Here is a 21,127-nt window from a genome sequence, read left to right on the forward strand (position 1 = left end):
ATACACAGAATTTACTTGGAACTGCTTTATTAACCTTTAACAGCAAAGGGGAGGTAGTCACATGCTCCAATTTAACAATGAACCTCTGCTGCCACCCACTGGATTTATTTAGCATTGCAGCTGGTTTTTTTTTTTTTTTTCAAGACTACCACCACAGCATTTGCTGCTTATCCAGTTTGATAACAAATGAAATGATATAACACACTGAGAAGGTTTAGCTCATTAGATTGTGCAATATGTTTTCTTTTTTAATTAAACAAACTCACATTGGATTATGCCAGCATATATCATGGTGATCCCATGTTCTTCTAGAATATCATTAATAGAGAACTATCTGAAATACAGTGGACATTTCCTCTGATAGTGTTCGGTCAGTCTGATCATAACCAACAGTTTTTATATATTAACTGTGTTTAACTCTTCAGAGTAAAGTGCACCATTCGAAATCTTCACTCAAGAAAATATTCTTAAACTACGGCACAGACTCATTTGAAATGGAATGATCGGCTCATACTAACAACATTACTAATAACAGTAATTGAGATTGTATGGAAAGAGTACATGAGTAAAATTGATAGTTAAAAAGGTGCAAACAGGCTGCTGGGCTCTTCTCCCAGTGGAATGTGTGAGAGTCGACGTTAAATGTCACGACTTTTCCGCGATGATGCGAGATCGACACGTCGCCCGCAGCTTCGTCAACGTGGCCATGGAGAGACTTCCTGGTTCATTGAAGATTTTCTGGGAAAGGAAAGAAACTGTGTTATTACAGAATTAAATAACACAGACAAATGGATGTTTATGACTTCTTTATCTTACCTGCATGAAAGTGTGGCATTCGTCGACGAATGGTCCGTGTGCGATCTGCTTGAAGACCTGGCAGACATCTGGCAGAGACTGGGCCTGGACGATCAGAGCCTGGTTGTGGTGGATCAGCGTCAGCGCCACACGGAACAGGATTTTCGAGCCCTCGTAGAACAAGCAGTCCCATATTCGCAGAACTGTCTGTGGGGAAAAACAACGATAACAACCGTTCAGTCGTGGGTGGGGAACATGACTTTGAGATTATTAAGATTTCACAATAAAACATTTATGATGCAAAATAAATCTAATATATTAGATTATATTCATTATCCCACACATTGACTGACATCAAATTCAAGGACTGAATTTGCTGACACAGCTTTATGATGGGAGGGCAACTTCACACTTAGAAATAAGGGTTCCAAAAGGGTCCTTCTACAAGGGCTCAGATTCTACCTGGAACCATTTGCTTCTGGAAAACCCTTTTCCTGAAGAAAGGGTTTTTCAAGGGTTCTTGGTAACACTAATGGTTCCAGTAAGAACCATTTTGATCCAGAGAACCCTTTAAAACCCCTTTCCTGAATAAAGGGTTTTAAAAGGGTTCTTGGTGAAACCCTCCAAAAGGGTTCCAGGTGAAATCTTTATAAAAAGGTTCTAACCTGGAGCCAAAAAGAGTTCTCCTATGAGTACAAGCCGAAGAACCTTAGATGGTTCTACTTTTATTTCTAAGAGTGTATGTACATCGAGTAATGTGGGGCACTGAACAGTAGGTGGTGTCATAACAAACAAATACACTTGCACTAATTTAAGCACTTTCAATGGCCCATGTCTATTTAGGGCAATTTTATAAATCTTCTAAAAGGGCCTTGAAAATTCACACACTTTTAAGGATTTCAAGGACTCATGGTAACCCTTTAATGTGGCTAATAAAATAACCTTCTGAAGCGGACATACAGAATAAATAGAAATGAAGATGGACTTGACATTTAAGCAGTTTTAAGCATTATTAAGAATTTGGATAAATCTTCATAAATCTAATAACAAGGAAAGACAATACTTTGAAAATGGAATTAATCCAAGTACAAGGTGGGACTGTAAGACATATAGGACATTTTCTACATGCTGCACTATGATTGCTCTTTATATTATGATCATTATACCGGTTTATTTATTCAAGAACGTTCATATTCACCTTTAAGTTTTATTTGTGTCTGACAGATAACAGGCAACAAACTTACCCTCTAATCTCTAATCTAACCTTCAGTTATCAAGCTTTCTTACATGTTTGACTTTTAATCTCGACACTCACCTCTACTGGTAAGACGTCTATGTAGAGGCAGATGAACCATCGAGAGACCACCAGCGTCCACATGACGTTTTGATCCACCATGGTCTGCCACACTCTGGGGACTTTCACTCTCACCAGCTCCCCCAACACTTCCTGGTCGGTCTTCAGTCCCAGCATGGCCGGACTGTAGTAGTCTGCACAGACACAGATGCATGCATACAGAGAAATGTTCATTTACTGCTGTGCTAACATCATTGCACAAGGGTTTTCTAATCATCCAATAGCCTTCTAACACCATTAGCAAACACAATGTACCATTAGAACAGTGGAAATGGGCCTCTATAGACCTATGTACATTCTATTAAAAACCAGACGTTTGCAGCTAGAAAAGTCGTTTACCACATTAACAATGTATAGAGTGTATTTATGATTCATTTAATGTTATATTCATTGGCTTTTCCTTCAAAAATAAGGACATTTCTAAGTGAGCCCAAACTTTTGAATGGTATATGTATAGCTTAAAACAAAACAAAACAGCAGTACAATGAGACTGTAACTGTCAAATTGTGTGCAGTAAGTCATTAAAGGCACTTATTGGAGTTAAGTGTACATTATAAATGCAAATGGTGGAAAAACTGGTCCTAATGCACCAGACAGATAAACACCATGTGACCTGTGACGACATTTCTTAGCCGAGAGCAAAGGGACAACACACAGAGAGGAATTCTTGTGCAGCATTCTTACTGAGGTCACTTATGGACATAATGAATTGCCGCGCCCCTTATTTAAACTTACTTCTAACCCTAAAACCATCTCCAAAAAGACCTTTAAAGTTGTGAGCACCGGACAAAGTGTCCTCACTTCCCCCAAATGTCCCCATTCCCAATGGTTTATCAGTGATGTTTATCAGTTTTCAATGTTTATAGGTTTTCAATCTCCCTATTAATAATGTTTTTTTTGCAATCTGCTCAACTTGTTTCTGTACATGTGAAACCTACAGCATGTCGGTGTGTTCTAGGAGAGGGATCCCTCCTCTGTGGCTCATCCTGAGGATCAATGTGAGGGTCTAAGGAGAGAGGGTATCACTTATGATGTTGGGCTGTATAAATAAAATTGACTGACGACTGCTTTATCCTCCACATGAGGGTTTCCAGGGAAATCCGAACTGACATAGGGGCGAAAATCACATCCTGATGTTTTGGTCCTCACAAAGACACAAACACACACACCTGGTAAGATTCTGCTCAGGAGTGCATCCATCAGCCAGAAGGATTTCTCTTCATCTTTTGTGATGATAAGTAGATATCCAGCTATAAAGTTCATTCCCTGATGGACAAAAAAAAAAGAGAGATTCACACTCAGACAGTGAGATGAATCGTCCTGGTGAGTGAACACACTGGATATGTGACATTAGATAGAGATGAGACATGAATAGCCTCCACTCCAACTGGATAAGAAACATTTGAATTGCAAAACAAGCTGCATATGCTCTTATGAATAAAATTTGCATTTCAAATGAATAAAAAAGAAATACGACAGAGTTCTCCACACTGACATAATGATACATCTTGCTCACCTCTGGCGTAGAGCAGATTTTTAGCTCACATGACACACAAAACCTAAGGTCCTTTACAATAGCAAACGTATTCACAGTAACTATGTATGAACTGATGAAGTTGTGCAGTGTTACCTGGCAGTAGCCCACTGTGGGATTGTGGTAACCAGAAGCTAACAGTACATTGTACAGAGCTTTCTGCAGACATTGGTTGGACGTCCTGTGGAAGTGGATGTTGTCTGGAAAAGTTCTGTTCAAGTCTGAAAGAAACCACATGTGACAGTGATGATTACTCTGATGTGAATGAAAAAGAGGCAGCAGGAAAAAGAACGTCTGAAGTTGTGTGTTTTCATTAGTGTACGGTAGAGGATTAGGGCCACACAGGAAAAAAAGATTTGAGTTCTGACTATTCTCAGAATTGTGACTTTAAACCCAGAATTGTGACTTTATTCAGAATTGTGACTTAATTCTCAGAATTGTGACTTTTTCTCAAAATTCTGACTTAATTCTCAGAATTCTGACTTAATTCTCAGAATTCTGACTTTAAAATCAGAATTCAGACTTTATTCTCAGAATTGTGGCTTTTTCTCAGAATTCTTACTTTAAAACTCAGAATTCAGACTTTAAACACAGAATTCTGAGAATAAAGTCAGAATTCTGAGTTAAGAGTCAAAACTCAAACTCATTTTTTTCCTGAGTGGCCCTAATCCTCTTCCATACATTAATGTGTTGAATGTAATGTTTGTGGATGTGCAGTTTAACTTCATGTCGTGGAAGTGCAGGTGAAGCAGTAAGGATTAGGGATACTAAAGCCAACCCCAGCTGACATAGGGCAAAAGGCGGGGTCACATCCTGGACATGACACCAGTCCATCGCAGGGCAAACACATGAATCACATGATTTACGCTCACGTACACAAAGAGAACACACATTCACACAAGGAGAACCACCTCTCGTCATATTATGTTCCTTTTTCTGCTTTGTTCTGACCTGTGCGGATGGTCTCCACCAGTTTGGGGTCATGCTGGGCAGCGAGCAGGGACTGGTAGTACCCTGGGTTCCTCTCTAACTGTTCTTGAGCTCCACTGGCTGCCATCCAGATAAGAGATCGGTGTTCATTGGGAATCCCTTTACGCACATAACGCTTCACTGGGGGAGATAGACAGAGATTTGAGTTTAATGCAAAACTAACTCCCATGAGTGTGTGTGTGTGTGTGTTTCTGGTTTGGACACTCACATTTTACATTCTTCTGCACCTTTCTCTGGCCCTTCAGTAGTTTGGACCACTTGATGGCGCGCCTGGTGAGTATAACTAGATACTCGGACATCAGCGCCTCATACGACTCATAATCGAAGTTTTTTGAGCGCTCGAAACCATATGGATCCACTCTGGACCAAACAAAACACACCAAAGTACAGTAAATCACATTTTTATCTGGTATACACGTAATAGAAACATTGAACCCAACTATATAAATAATATATATATATGCAGTGCAATACGAGATCATTAAAGAATCAATCAATCAATCAACAGTCAATACAGTACTAACTAGAAAAGCACTCGGAGAGCGCAGACCTCCACTAAGGCAACTCAACCCCCCTCAAAATAGCGATAAAAATAGTGATATCGCCTACGGATCACGCCCAAATTTTAATCACTTGTTCCTGGTCCCATTGCGGACATTTCCTGGAAATTTCATCCAAATCCGTCAGCGACTTTTCGAGTTATGTTGCTAACAGGCCTGGTGGAGGTCAATAAAAACACTTTGCTTATAAACAATCCAATATTACTGTATATATAAACAATTACCACCTAATTTATATACAACTCCAAACCCCAAACAGAACAAATAAAAACACTTTTCCTATTCTAATACAATACAACCAAAAACAGTTTACAACAAATACCTTAAATGTCTCATCCAGCGCAATTATCCATCCAGTAAACAAAGTCAAATTTAGCACATTGCACATTTCAGAAAATAAAACAAACAATTGTTTTTCTTGCTTTGTAAATGATTTGTGCCTTCTTCAAATTTCCCTCATCCATAAACGTGAAGGACTTTAAATACAGCGCGTTCTATATCCTACATTGTTTACTATTTTTATGACTGTGTATTTGAAGTATGTATGATGGCTGTAGGGAGCTGGAGGTGTTACAGGTGGTTTAAATCTCTTTACACGGTCATTTATGGAGACTTGTTTGAGGTAAAGTATTATATTTTAAAGTGTTGTATGGTTAGGATGAGGTCAAGGGTTAGCTTAGCGTTAGCGTTAGTCTTAGGCCAGTGGTGGTTAAGGTTAGATAAGTGTCCAGGAAATTAATGGAAGTCAATGTAACGTCCTCTGAAGTCATGGAAACCAGACTGCTGTATGTGTGTGTGTTTGCGTGTGTCAACCTAATGACGTAAGTAACACCATAATCTTCCTGCAGCTTAACCCTTTCATTTACCCTGCAGAAGAACTGTACCTACAGACCAGTAATGTGGTGTCGTTTTCAACATCATCTAGTACAAACAAAAACACCTTTGAGCCAGTAAACCTGAGCCTTCCTCTACTGTGTACCGAAAACAGTAAAAATAAAGACATTATTATGTAACCACTGCATTCCTTATCGGGGAGAGTCTTTGTTGACAAAGCACAAGCAGATGTTTAAAGTGTAAACGTGGGACTTGAAGCTACCTAATGGTATTATTGTCTGAACAGCACAGAAGTTCCTTTTCTCACTAGAAATAACCACAAAGTATTCACGGAATCTATGAAACCAAAACACTAAAGCCACAAATTGTCAATTAATTTCAACTTTTTGCAATTTACTAAACCAAACAAAGTCAAAAGTCCAGGTTTAGACAAGTCTTTTGTTATACATTCTTAAAGCAGAGTTGTTTTATTTTATTAACTTCATTTTTGTACTTTATATTATAGTTTCTTTTATATTATATTTTATATTATATTTATATCCATTTTTTTTAATTATGGTAAAGCATGTTGTAGTGCATTTACTTTGATTGGACTATCTATCATTTTTGATATTTTAGGCCTGAATGAACTATTATGAAAATTATGAAAATAATTACTTTTCATAATCAATTCGTTTGTCACTTATTTCTTGGTTTATATTTTCTTGATTAATCGATGAGTTGTTTGGTCCATAAAATGCAAAAAAATAAAAAAAATAAAAAAATACTGATCGTGTTCCCCAAACTTTGAATTGATGAGGTTTTTAAAAGTCTAAACCAAAATTATTCTGTTTTGACGCTTTCTTTAATATAGTTCAAAAAAAAAGAAAAAGTGATATGTTTAGTGATATTTCAAGATTTTATCAAATGTTCAGTTTTTTAAGGCACAAATGGAAGAAAATCTGAATAAAATACGCTGATTGAAACTGACCTGATGGCTAAATATGGTATTTAAAATAAAAGGTTTTAGCAGACTTGGTTTACTGTTCAATAAGGTACACTATCTTACATTGGGTTAGGGATAAGGAAACAACAATATAACATAATATAACGTTTCTGGTTATTTTGAATATAATATAATTTGAAAAACATATGTTTGATATACTTTATGCATGTCTTATTTTTAAATTAACAACTTATATAAATACATTATAAGAGCAGAAAACGCCCACAAGACTGGGAATGACAGTTTAATATTTGACTATAATTTGACTGTTTATGTGTTACCTGTCCACTCTGTCTCTGGCTCTTCCGCCGATGGAGCGCCCCCTGCTGGTCGCCCTGTTCCTCTTCTCCATCTCCTCCTGAAAACTAAAGCCGCGCTACTTTCTCACCATGTTTTCTAGCGTCACAAAAACACACAAACAGTGACATTTTAACGTCGAAGTCGAAGTTTGTCTAAAAGTCAACTCTAACTCGCGGTGTTCGAGAGTGCGCAGGAAACGAGGGCGAACAGCGCAGCAGCTTTGTTTGCGCTGCTTTTATTACATTCACGAGGACGGAAAAACAGCGAAAAACTCCCAAAAAGCGTTTTTTTTTACTCGAACTAAGAAAGAGTTTGAACAAATATACTACACTTATTCGATGTTTCCGCTGATGTTCAGTTCACACAGTTTTCCTTGGCTTTAATCGCCATCCACATGCACCTGCTGCTTCTGCTGTTGTTGTTCCCGCCCGGACCGTAACTGTGAACACCTAACCCACTAACTAATTAACTGACCTGTAGCTCTGCTAACTAACTAGCTAACACATCTAAGAGCTACGAGGATATAAATCCACGTCCAACCTTCTTCTTCTTCTCTCCCAGCGTCTACTTCTTCTTCTCCATGGAGGATTTTCACACTCGTGACGTAGTTGCCCCGGGACACACACGTCAATCAGACTTGGTGGTGGTGCGTTCAAATGAATCCCGTAAAAATGAGCGACCTCAGATTTTCATAGATCTTATGTTGTCAGAGGCGATTCTAGAGTCTGTTGGGGCCCGAAGCAAAACATTCCCAGGGGGGCCCTTTCGACCAGTGTTCATGTTATAAATAATTTGACACCAACGAAAAATTTTGTAACTTGTAATTTTGAAAATAAATAATGTGAAAATAGGTAAGCACGCGTTAAATCATGACGCGTTTCTGTGACGACTGTCCGGAAAAAGACGTGCCGCGACTCCGGAGTTCAAGCACTGTTTACCAGTTAGCTCCGTTAGCTGCATTAGCTCCTTTTAGCGCCGTTAGCGCGCCTACAGTGGAACTGGACGCCGTTAAACGCCGTTACCGCTTGACAGCACTAGAAAATATAAATGTAAAGAACAATAAAATACTGTAAATAGGGTTTAAAAAAAACTTTATTTAAAAAAAAAATACATTACACTGTAAAGAACCCACATTATAAGACAATATATATACATAATATATATATATATATAACATACTTATAACTCACATTATAAACATGCCAAACTAGTCGATAATGTGTTTTATTGACATTTTCACCCTTTTTGAACAAGTTTAAATATTTAGTTTTTATGGGTTACACCACATTGACATTTTTACCATTATCCTCTGAATATTCTCTCAAAATTGATCAAATCCAGAAATGTTAGACTAGGTCTGTATTCAAGTCATTTGTGAGTTTATTTTCAAATTTAAACATTTTTTAAATTTAACTAAACCCTAGGAACACAAACACAAATTGCGTCACGTCATTGACCCGAGCATCAACCTAAAAAGTGAAGGTGTCCGTAAAACGTATGATTTTGGGTTTATATGTTTGTTTGATGGAAGGATCCCCATAGTTGATCGTTGTATACTTTGGCTTTTCTGTCGGCTCACGCTGGTTAGGTTTAACCTCAGGTATGCTAATGTCAACCATGTCGCTGCCTTCTAAATGAACGTCATGATCAGAGCGGTGTTCAGAAAGTCTCAACCTTTGCTGCACATTCGTATCATTCAGAGTTAGTCTTTCTCGTTCCTCTGCAGGTTTCCTGTCTTTTTCTTGTGCTTTCTTAGTGTCTGTTGGTTTAATAATATGAGGATCGATGACGTCATGAAGGCTTGGATCAACGTCCTTTTCCCAAATTTTCATCGTCATTAGTGAAGTGTTTGGAGGAGCAGCTGTGGAAGTACCAGATTGCCGTGGTACTGTTGTAGTTTCATGTTCTGGTGTCTGATCAGGATCTTGTCGATAATCCAGTCTGTAAATGCGTGGGATGACGTATGGATTCTGCGTTCTCCGAGTCATCTCTGATCTGGAACTATCTGGATCCTCCTCTGCTTTGGTCTCTACAAGGTCACGGTCTGTTTTGGAAGGTTCACGTTGAGTTAACTCCCTTTGAGCACGTTGTGGATCTTCACCAGGACTATGGTTCCTCACACTTGGCTTCTTCATCACCGGGCTCTTGTTTTCTTGGAAATGTTGCGTAGGAGAAGAATCTACACCTGTGGACCACACAGCGGAGCAGGTCACGACGGTCGCCACGTTCCAACCGAGTGAGGCCTGCACCTGTGGAAAAGCTCTGTGAGGTTCTGGTGGTGACCACTGTGAGACGGACGTGAAACAGAGCGACTCCGTTTGTCCGTATTTTAACCCGTGGTCGACGCGTCGTCGGGTTTCATCGGCTGCGGTTTGATCTTTACCATAAACACATGACCCCCGACCCTGAATACTGTTATTTCCTTGGCTATTTGTGTGTTTTAATGAACGATATCCATGCGATTTTTGATCGATTTTTGGCTGCTCCCGTGTTTGGCTCATTCGCTCTTCTTTCAAGTGGTTTTGACCACTCAGATTTGAAGTTTCTTTTATAAAAACGTATTCTGCTTGCTCTGGTTGTTGTTCTCGCCGATCTGTAATTTGCTTTCCAGCAGATTTACATGTCACCGGCTTGTGTTTGCTTTGTTTGTGAGAGTTGAGAGTTTGGTCGACCATCTGTCGTTGCCCTTCATAACAAGCCACCCTCTGTTTCACACTACCCGTCACCTCCTTGGCAATCTCCCCTGAAGACCTTTTTTGTGAACCCTTCAAGTCACTTCCCTTGCATACAGTGGCCATGGTCTCGAACCTCTCCATCAAGGAGTTAAAGATAATCCCTCTTCCAATCGTTCTTGCTTTGACCGGCTCTTTCTTGAGCGTATCCACGCCCGCTTCTTTCCGTTCGGCCGTGACAAATTTGGCCACCATGTCTTCGACACTCCCTCCTCCCCTCTTCTTCGGTCTTTTGGCCCTGTCTCTTGGCCCGTGGGTAACCTCAGCTGCCACTGCTCTGTTGAAAGACAGAGTTCCTACCTCCCTTTGGCGGCCGGTGACGTGAGGTTTAGGCGTAGACCTTAAAAATTTAGACTGGAGGAGCTGGAATGTGGTCAGTCGCCGATACATACGCTTGGGAGTATGTGAGTATGTATCGTACGACTGATCCATATTGGAATTTGCATGAAATTGAGTCAAAGAACTCTCCATTCTCTGACTACTTGTGTTTGTGATTGATACTGTGCCAGGTCCTGGTTCCTGAGTGGACCGCTTGGGCAGATCCTCCGTTAGATAACGCAGGAGACTCTCGAGAATCCCTCGCAGCACTGGACGGCAGTTGCGATCCCTTACCAACTTCCTCAGCGTACCGGCGTCAGGGCCGACACGGGTGTTCAGAGAATCTGGTCTACGGAGAATAGAGGACATGTCATACTTAGGGCCAATTCCAATTCCTATCTTAACCCTCAATCTTAACCCTCAAGCTCAACCCTTAATCTTAACTGGCCCTCAAAACCAAGTGTTGAGGGTTATTTTTGTCACTTAGAAATGGGACACCCCTTAAATGCAGATACGTCTTCAGACTGTAGGGGGCAGAGTAACGCGAAAGCTGCGTCCAGTGTGTCAACTCCAAAAAAGAAGAAGAAGAAGAAGAACACATTTACGTCAGGATTATTTATTACGATCCGGTTGTCAGTTAGTTATAAGATGATAATAAAAATAAATGTAACGCAACAATGACGTCAGTAATCCATAATATGGGATAATAAGATAATACAATGGTTTTCATCATTTTTGTATCTCTATTAACAAAGAAAATACTTAATTTGTAGCGTACTCGTTTCGATGCTTTCGGCGCTGTCCCCATGCTGGAGCATGGGGACAGCACTTGCACTAGAGGGAGCACTTTTCACGCATTTTTGAGATTGAGGATTAAGCAAGGAATTGAATTGGAATTCACCCATAATCCCTGTCGCCATCTGAAGCCAACTGGCACCACCATGAAGCTAAAGAACCTCGGGTTGTTTTTCCAATGCAAAGTTTCTACCACACGTGAGTGAGCAATCAATACTAAACTGGATATTCTGACGAGAAGTGAGGCATTTTAGCAGCGTGAACGTGTTATACTCGGTTAGTTCAGGGAACATTAAGTTATTAAACTGAAGCGGACGGTTGTGCAACCAACTAAGAAGATAACCATTAAAACAAATGATGCAGTTGAGATAAAGAGACGGGGACTTCATGCATATCTCGGTCCATTTTAATTGTCATTGTCAATATTAATTACAGGTAAGTGACCTGTGCCTGATATATATCACAGTGCAAACAGTAACACACAGTAACAATGTTACTCAGTTCTGGTGTGTGTGTGTAACAGTTAAAAGTAAAAAAAACAAACACATTTCACACTGGGAAACTAAGGATAACATACACTGCAAACTATTACTTCATAAAGCACCTTTGATTCAATTAATATGTTTAGCTAAAAGCAGGAAATTGCAGAGCGTCACAGCAGATAATATTCGCGCATATACTTAAGGACTTTAGGCAGATCAATTATTCCAAGATGCAGCGTAACTTTGCGCCGTTAATACACGTTAGCTTGAGAGGAATATAAGGAAAAGAGGAGGAAATTATCCTCTCATTGTCATTTCGATTAGATTAGATGTGAACCTCTACAATATGTGTATTGGTCTAATAGTGGCCAAAATCACTGCATTGGATACTGGAAAAACACAAGGCAATAAAAACATGACTTAAATGCTTCAATAAGTACAGGCCACAGTTACAACACCACAACTGTAATGTGACATGGATGTGAGTGAGGGCTGCAAATTCAAGGTTGTGAAAAAAAAGAAAAAAGTGGTATAATCCTCCCATATTTCAAGTAGCACAATGTAGGATTTGTTCTTGGGTTCCACCCACAGTAAAAATAGATTTAGCCTGCAATACCTGTGCACTGTGCAAACAACCATGTCTTCAGAACAGGTACTGTGTTATAGCATGTTATACAAATGTGATGATTTTGATTTGTTTTTCAAGATACTAGAAACAAAACTAACACAAAAAAACAAAAAAAGACAGTGCTATAGTATAGACTCGTCCAGTAGCTTGCCCTGGGTTGAGTAGCCCTCCGCTAGCAGAGCTAAAGTGGTAAAGTAGAATGTTGTAGTTCTTTTTGTGGCACGGTCCTGAAACCAAAAGTTCCTTACTGGGTGCACAAAATATTACAGCGTTTTTGGGGCTTAAAAACAGAAAAGAAATGAACCCACCCTCCGGAGTGGAAATCTTAAAAACGCTCCACCGTCGCGTTGACGTCAGATCCATGTGCAGTACAGACAAACAACAACAAACATGTCGGATTATTTCCATCAGTCGGGCATTCAAGTTGCCTTAGCTGCTCTGATACCTATCCAGGAGTCATTTCAGCAATTACGCCGAGTTAATGTTTTGGTTTGGGCTACTTTTGCGCTACTAGGGAGAATGCGCACGCTCCTGGTGTTGTTGCATGACAGTGCTTCACAGTGCCACCTAGCCACCGGGCATGCAAACTACATCAAATTTCACACACTTTAGCGTCGCCGCACGCGTGCACATTTCCACCCAAAGACGCTCGTCTAAACGCATCTAAATGAAAAGTGGGAACGCAACGCCACTTTTGCGGTTCGTGTTCGGATCGTTGTCGTGTAAATCTAGGCTAAGTCGAGACAACATCTGAAGGTCGAAATCCTACATTATGTTGCTTTAAAGTTTGGAGAGAAAAAGTCACTAAGGTGGCCTTAAAACTGTGTGTGAACTGTGGAATCCAGTTAGGACTAGTGAAGCATTACCAAAGAGAACAATAGAGAGAGGGCGGTGTGGGGCTTAAGGGAAGTAGTTTCACTGACACTGAAGTGGGGGATCTACCCGTAAAGATCAGGATTACTTGTCTATGCATTTCTCTGCAGACGCTGCCTTGTGAAGCGCCTCTCCCAGCTCCTCCAGACGCACTCGTTTGTCCAAATCCTGGTACAGACCCGGAGGAACCTGGTTCTGGCCGTGCATGAGGCCGTAGAGACACCCCGCGATCAGGCCCGTGGCTTCACTCTCACCTAGAACAACAAGTGTTTTCACACTTCAAGTCCACTGCTGGCAAAATAATGGAAAAAAAAAAATCTCACATGTGGACCGTTGTATTTCTCACCTCCGTGGAACATTCCTCGCTTACACAGTTCAGTCCAGTCACTGCCTGCAGCCAGAAGGGCATCGTAGGCTATCATGGGGGCATCGTGACCTCTGCGGCCCGCACAGCCCTCCGAACTCCATCGTTTGTACGTCTGTGTGCACCGGAAAGAAACACAGAGATGTTTAATGTTCAATTTAATGTAAAACTGGTGTGTGCTACTGATAGTCAGGTGGTAATTCTCACAATATCTGTGTTTCCAACAAGTGGAACGGTTCCGTTTATTCAAGCTCCCACAGAGCGGTCCCATCGCACGTTACGGAGGTCTGCTTACCTATATTAAAGGCGCCATATGTAAGAATGTGGCCAAAAGCGGTTACTACGTTCAAATTCAAAATACCGAGGTCTTTAAAGGTTTCGTTTTTCTGACGTAACTGGCAACCAGTGGTTTGCTCGGCAGCTGAGACTCTACTGACTGACGGTGGTAGGTGGCGCTTATTTTGGCTGTACTGTTGTTGTTGGTGAGTTCACTTTGTTATATGAACATTATTCCTGAGTCTCTGTGACATATTAGGAGGATTTTATGGCCAGTTACTTTAAATCAGGGGTTCTCAAAAGATTTGATACCTGAGGGCCAATTTAGGAACCCAACATTGGACTGAGGGCCACCAAAGGAAAAAAAACAACCAAAAAACCCCAAAAAGAAATCCCATTTGTAATCATTTTAAAGACCAGATTGCAGTTCTACAGTTTAGCGTTAAGTAATAATAACGCTTTATAATTTACTGGGTAATTACCCAGTATTTTGGCCATTGTTCTTACCTTCTAATTACAGGTTAATACCAAGTAACACATTTCTGTTACTATGTGCAACAGGACTACCCTATGTGACCTTTAAAAAGTTTGTCGGAGAGGCTTGGCCTTACCTTGTCCGTCTCCTCAGCATCGTAGCAGTCGGGGAACAAGGGTTTGTTCTGTCCTTCCTGGTCTATTTCTCTCTCTTCCAGGTAAAACTGCCACTTGGCCTCAAAATAGAACCAGTTTTCCTGATACTCTGCATGTGAATGCACAGTCAAACACATCAATATGCAACTGTAAATGACCATACTTTAGAACATACAGATAATACCTTCAAACTAAGGCCACATTTGTTATTTAGTGTTATTTAGAAATATTTCTACATCGTATATTCATAGATCTAAAATATTATGTTTATTTTTTTCTTTATTTTTTGTTGTAAAGTACAATTTTTCCAATTGTGGGAATAGTAAAGGATTATCTTCTTATCTTCTCTTGGGTTGATCAGACCTAGGTCAGGGTTAGATGACTCTGTATGTGATGAGATCACTCAGAATGGATCTGAACAGGGCTCAGACAGAGAGACACAGCCTCACCGCTCATGTGTCGTATAGTCTTCCTGCAGTATTCCTCAGCCCGAGGGATGACCTTCATCAGCTCTCGGCCCCAGGTCACCAGAGATTTCCCCTGTACCGCGTAAGATGCGAACAGCGCCGTTGTCATGGAGCCGAGGAAGCCTGAAGCAAAGAGTGATGGATAACGTCAAAGTGCCACTTCTGCCTGGTCACACCTCATCAGGTCACCAAATAAATGAATTAGACATTATAAACCTATCAAAGCAGAGCTTTATATGCATGCCATGATTTTTTTTCTCATATTATGTCATATTGTGTTACAGTGTGGATTCAGGCCTCCCCAACTACAATTGCATCCTTATTTAATCAAATCTAACACTGTAAGACCTCGTTTGGGCAATCAGCCTTTTCTATAAAGGGTTCCCAGATGTGGAATTCACTACCAACCGAAATAAAACTAACCTAAGACCTTAAGATTTTTAATATAAATGTTAAAGTCTGGCTGAAACGAAATCAGAGCCGTTAGCATTTTTAATGGGTCATGACTTTGTATGATTTTAGATGTATGGTACACTCTTAGAAATAAGGGTTCCAAAAGGGTTCTTCTACAAGGGCTGAAGTTCTACCTGGAACCATTTGCTTCTGAAAAACCCTTTCCCCCTTATCAAGGGTTCTTGGTAACACTAATGGTTCCAGTAAGAACCATTTTGATCCAGAGAACAATTTAAAACCCCTTTCCTGAATAAAGGGTTTTAAAAGGGTTCTTGGAGGAACCCTCCAAAAGGGTTTCAGGAAGAACCTTTACAAAAAGGTTCTACCTGGAGCCAAAAAGGGTTCTCCTATGTGGACAAGCCGAAGAACCTTATATGGTTCTACTTAGCACTTTTATTTCTAAGAGTGTACATGTTATTGTGTTGTAATGTAATTTTGATGTCTTTCTTCATACCTTCTTTCTTAAAAAGCCTAACTAGGGACGGGAGTTGGAAACCATATAAGGTTCTTCTGCTTGTCCTCATAGGGGAACCCTTTTTGGCTCCAGCTTTTTCTAAAGGTTCTACCTGAAACCCTTTTGGAGGGTTCCACTAAGAACCCCTTTTAAACCCTTTATTCAGGAAAGGGTTTTTAAAGGGTTCTCTGGATCCAAATGGTTCTTTACTGGAACCATTAGTGTTACCAAGAACCCTTGAAAAACCCTTTCTTCTGTAAGGGGTTTTTCAGAAGCAAATGGTTCCAGGTAGAACCTCAGCCCTTGTAGAAGGACTCTTTTGGAACCCTTATTTCTAAGAGTGTACGTTGACCTGCTTTGTCCCTATGAAATAAACTAAATTAGATTAAATAACTAAAATGGTAACTTTCTGGAAATTCTGGGAATAACCCAAATATACAGATTTGTTAGGATAATCTTCAAAACCCTGGTCACCTGTGGGGTGGTTGTGTGTCATTCTGCCCGTCTCGATGCTGACCTCCAGCAGGTTGTCCAGTCTCTCTGGCTGCCAGTATCTCATACCTACACACATTGCCTTAGCTGCTGCCCCAAACCCAGACCCTGGACACGACACACATTTTCAGAAAAAATGCATTACATTATTATACGTTGGACACATACTGTAAATGCAAAAAAAAAAAAAAAAGTTCTGTTTATGTAGCGAGAAAGTCTTCAGTGACCTTTTTCATTGAAGGGCGTGTGCCAGGCGAGCAGGAAGTTGTGAGGTTTGAGGTAAACGCAGCTTTCCACTGTGGCAGAATCAGGAGCTCTGCCCTGGAGACACACCATGGCGTCAACATAGAGACGCACCAGCTCTCGGTACAGGTCCTCTAGACACCAGTAATCTAGACACACACACACACACAAAGTGACTGAGTGTCATTCATGCCTGGCATGCAACGCAAGATGAGCAGTGACTGTCGCGATGCTAAGTTTAGCCTCAGCCTGCTGCACCACAGATTAGGACCAGCATGCCTTGGGAGCGGAGCGAGCGGAGTTTCTTTCCCCAGTAGTAATCCAACATAGGTTTGTCCTCATAGGAGAACCCTTTTTGGTTCCAGGTAGAACCTTTTTTATAATGGTTCCACCTGGAACCCTTAGTCTTACCAAGAACCCTTTTAAAAACCTTTATTCAGGTTTTTAAAAGGGTTATTCCCGAATAAATGGTTTTTCAAGGGTTAAGAACCATAGAACATTTCTGGCGGCCCCGCAATGAATTACAGTTGATAGTTTTAATCCAGGAGCTACTAAGCTTGTTAAATGTTTATTGGACATTACTGGATACAGACCAATAAGTGTAAACAAAAATACTGGGTATTTACCTGGTTTCTATATGGTGAATTTTAGTGTATTATTGGGTTATAAGTTGGTAATAAACAGGTAGCTACAGCCCCCAATTACTAGCTATTTACCCAGTAAATATATGGTAACAGAAATGTATTACTTGGTATTAACCTGTAATTAGAAGGTAAGAACAATGGCCAAAATACTGTAATTACCCAGTAAATTATAAAGCATTATTATATTAATGCTTAAATTACTTAACGCTAAACTGTAGAACTGCAATCTGGTCATTAAAATTATTACAAATGGGATTTCTTTCCGTTTTTTTTTTTCCTTTGGCGGCCCTCAGTTCAATGTTGGGTTCCTAAACTGGCCCTCAGGTACCAAAACTTTGAGAACCCCTGATCTAAAACATGGCATGGCCGCGTCCCCTGAGGACCAGGATTGGGAAACACTGGTAATAAAGGGTTAGGATATGTATTTGTGACCCCCATCGTGACCCAAAACCTGGTCTCAATGAGGCAGAACTTAATTTCTGAGGAACTGGTGAAGCTTTTTTCAAATGAATGGAAGTCAATATTGTGCAGAACAGCTGCATAAACCTCAGTGTGTGCTCTTTCTTACCTCTCTGGGAGCTTTTCTGCCATAAACACTGATTTTCACTGTGGTTAGATTAAAGTCGTGGTTAGGCAGAACTGGTTAACTGGTTATGGTTAAAGTTCTGTGATAAGCCATAGCGTTAGCATTCTGAACTGTATTTAGCCACAGGGCGACATGCCTGCAACTGTGGCTAAAATAGAGCCTCCTAATCTCAAAAGAAGCCCTCACCATTTCTCATGGACCACTGACACGTCGGCTTTGAACAGCATCCGCAGCCAAACACGACCGCGGGCAGATTACGGAGCTGTCATTGTTCAATAAAGAAGAACTGTGGATCAGCTTTTCCAACACAGTTAATTTTAGTCTTTTTTTCTTGGTAACTCTGCTGATGACGCGGAGCTTTGTCTCATCATCATATCACATCATCGTGGTATGTCAGCAGGTTTGGTCATTCTGGTCTGATCTGCCATGACACGGTCACACTGAAGCTATTCCGGTCCGTCTGGAGATTAAAAGTTGTGAAGCTGTGTTTGTATTTTAAGGACATATCATATTATGATGAAATAAAAAGGTTAAATGTAGAATGAATTAACTTTTTTTTTTAAAAGGAAAACAAAGCAAATCATTTTTTTTAAATGCCTGGTTATGGGATCATCACATATGTATTATTATGATTATTATTATTTATGTGTTTTGGTGTTAAGGAGGTTAAAAGGCTGTATTGGACTGATATAATATTCAGTACACTGAGAAATAAAAGTGCTAACTAGAACCATGTAAGGTTCTTCGGCTTGTCCTCATACACTCTTAGAAATAAGGGTTCCAAAAGGATCCTTCTACAAGGGCTGAGGTTCTACCTGGAACCATTTGCTTCGGAAAAAACCCTTTCCCGAAGAAAGGTTTTTTTTCATAGGAGAACCCTTTTTGATCAAAGTGGTTCTTACTGGAACCATTAGTGTTACCAAGAACCCTTTAAAAACCCTTTCTTCTGGAAAAGGTTTTTTCAGAAGCAAGTGGTTCCAGGTAGAACCTCAGCCCTTGTAGAAGAACCCTTTTGGAACCCTTTAAGGTACTACTCAACCATTTGGTCGACCACACTTTAAGTCACTATATCTCATTGAAAACTCACTAACACTTAATGTCACTTGTTCTGAATGTTGTACTTTATGAATTATGAAAACCAGGTTTATTATGAACAGACGAATCAACCGTTTGGTAGAGGCCTGTATCTGAAATACTCTTGAATGAGATAAAGATGAAGTAGGTCTTACACCGTGTCCCTACCTGTTATCAGAGCTTCTGCTGTGGTCATGTGCATCAGCGTTGCATCGCTGAGGGGCCAGTTCTCGGGGTCCAGTTTCAGGGACCCCAGTCCCCCCAGAGACGCCAGCTCCTCCTGGATCTTCTTGCCCGATGTGCAGCACATCCAGTTGCCCTTCCTGTAGCCCAAAGCATCACCGACGGCGCCCAAGACCATGGCTGCCTTGAATTTCTCCATGATACCGGTCTCTCTGGTCACGTTAGCTCACCTCGCTAATCGAAATAGAACAATGAACGCTGTAGAAAAAAAACCTCAGCAGCCTCCTCTACATGATCACACTACCTCAGTCATCTCATACCAACAGTGGACACACACCCACCCTCCCGCAGACAAAGGCATCACACTATCAAAGCGCGGCTTCTTTGTGTCGGGCAGCTCATTGAGCTCAGCAGCGATCAGGTGTCTCCTAAAAAGGCAATCCCCACGGCCCCCGGCGTCTGTCAGCTGAATGGTTGGATGTGAAGGAGGAAGAGGAACTGGGAGAGATGCTAATGCGTCGCTGGGCTGGAGTCAGCTGGAGTCAGCTGGTTTCAGACTTTGTTGACATGCCACCAGCCCCCCCATGGGGAGCAGGGTAAAAGGCTGGAGCATCATCCCAGCTGATAACTCCACCCACACTGAGCCCCTCTTAATCCTCACTATTTTAAACTTTTTTTTTTTATGAATCATCTCCAAACTCATCGCCAATCAACTCTCCGGTTACATATCAACACGTTTCCTTACTTTAATTCCCTTTTTCACTCAACTCTTTCCTTAAATAATGTACGTGCCCCGTTGACCCGTCTGTGAATGTTGACCTGAACATAACTAGAGACCAGGAATGACCAGAAGAGCCTGTGATGATGATGAGATGCAGCAGGAATGCAAGCTGATAAGAGACAACTGTAACCAAGCTGACCTGAACACAAGGACAACACTTTCCCAGCAGAAAACACAGATATAATATTTCGCTTTTACTACTCACTTTATTTAGTTTTTGAGTGTTAAATCCTGCTGACTCTCAGGTCTAAATGTCCTTAAAAGGTGAATTCCAGTATTTTTCAACCTGGGGCCTATTGTTTATTAAAGGCGCCATATGTAAGAATGTGGTCAAAAACGGTTACTACGTTCAAATTCAAAACACCGAGGTCTTTTAGGTTTCGTTTTTTTCTGACGTAACTGGCAACCCCTGGTTGCTCGGCAGCTGAGACTCTACTGACTGCTATGATTGGTAGACGGCGGTAGGTGGCGCCACATGACGCCAAAACTGATTTCAAAACATAAAACATGATTTGCAGTCTGCAAAATATTTTTTTTTAATGCAAATATTTTGTCTGTACTGTTGTTGTTGGCGAGTTCAGTTTGTTATATGAACATTATTCCTGAGTCTCTGTGACATATTAGGAGGATCTTTATGGCCAGTTGCTTTAGATTCATTACATAATGCACCTTTAAATCCTGCTGACTCTCAGGTCTAAATGCCCTTAAAAGGGGAATTCCAGTATTTTTCAACCTGGGGCCTATGTTTATTAATGTTTATTAATGTGGTCTGCAAGTTCAGATATATATTCAGATATAGATTCAGAAATAAATATCACCATATCACCAAATATATTGATTTTTATTAGACATGCACTGATTTTAATTTTTAATGCATATACCTACATCAATGAAAAGTACTTTATTCATAATGTATGCCCTAAAAGAAGTAAATGTAAAAGACACGAAAAAGTGGTATTGTTTCATCCATAGTAAATGTGTCAGAACCATCTAATAAAGTAAACAAACTGTTGAAAACAGTAGATGTGTGTTGACATGATGATATATACCAAATACCTATCACTAGTGGTCAAATAAAGTGTCACTAAAATCACTATGAACCTTCATCCTGATTTGATAGGAGACTCAAGTCTGAAGCATTTCAGCTGAGTTTGTATATGTAATAAAAGGTAATTATTTCCAGTGTAGTTAGTCATTACAAAGGGAGTAATCCATCTTTATTACATGGCAGGACATGACAGACCTCTACAGGTCACAGGTCACTGCAGCAATATCACTGATGTGGTCACGTGCTTGTACG

The 21,127-nt window shown here is 40.5% G+C and overlaps 2 protein-coding genes across 2 annotated transcripts; both read right to left on the bottom strand.

The window, feature by feature from the left end:
- Positions 1 to 623: 623 nt before the first annotated feature.
- grtp1a (growth hormone regulated TBC protein 1a) lies at positions 624 to 7,668 on the bottom strand. Its single transcript, XM_083891799.1, has 8 exons — positions 7,334 to 7,668; positions 4,882 to 5,033; positions 4,635 to 4,793; positions 3,780 to 3,904; positions 3,319 to 3,415; positions 2,111 to 2,283; positions 817 to 1,002; positions 624 to 738 (listed from the first exon to the last, which is right to left on the bottom strand). Exons 1-8 carry the CDS (start codon positions 7,402 to 7,404, stop codon positions 646 to 648), a joined length of 1,056 nt encoding a protein of 351 aa, XP_083747925.1. The 5' UTR covers positions 7,405 to 7,668; the 3' UTR covers positions 624 to 645.
- Positions 7,669 to 12,681: 5,013 nt separating this feature from the next.
- On the bottom strand, positions 12,682 to 19,245 carry adprhl1 (ADP-ribosylhydrolase like 1; the record flags this gene model as incomplete). Its single annotated transcript, XM_083891289.1, has 7 exons — positions 12,682 to 13,434; positions 13,527 to 13,659; positions 14,432 to 14,559; positions 14,900 to 15,040; positions 16,299 to 16,424; positions 16,544 to 16,708; positions 19,032 to 19,245. 7 exons carry the CDS (start codon positions 19,243 to 19,245, stop codon positions 13,265 to 13,267), a joined length of 1,077 nt encoding a protein of 358 aa, XP_083747415.1. The 3' UTR covers positions 12,682 to 13,264.
- Positions 19,246 to 21,127: the final 1,882 nt, after the last annotated feature.

Source organism: Microchirus variegatus, assembly GCF_963457635.1.
Source record: "Microchirus variegatus genome assembly, chromosome: 6".
NCBI classification, from domain to species: domain Eukaryota; kingdom Metazoa; phylum Chordata; class Actinopteri; order Pleuronectiformes; family Soleidae; genus Microchirus; species Microchirus variegatus.

Coding starts and splice junctions, on each gene's coding strand:
- grtp1a (XM_083891799.1), bottom strand. CDS start 7,404: ATGGAGAAGAGGAACAGGGCGACCAGCAGGGGGCGCTCCATCGGCGGA. Junction 2,284..3,318: donor CCTGAGCAGAATCTTACCAG/GTGTGTGTGTTT, acceptor GTGTCTGTGCAG/ACTACTACAGTCCGGCCATG. Junction 739..816: donor AATGCCACACTTTCATGCAG/GTAAGATAAAGA, acceptor TTCCTTTCCCAG/AAAATCTTCAATGAACCAGG.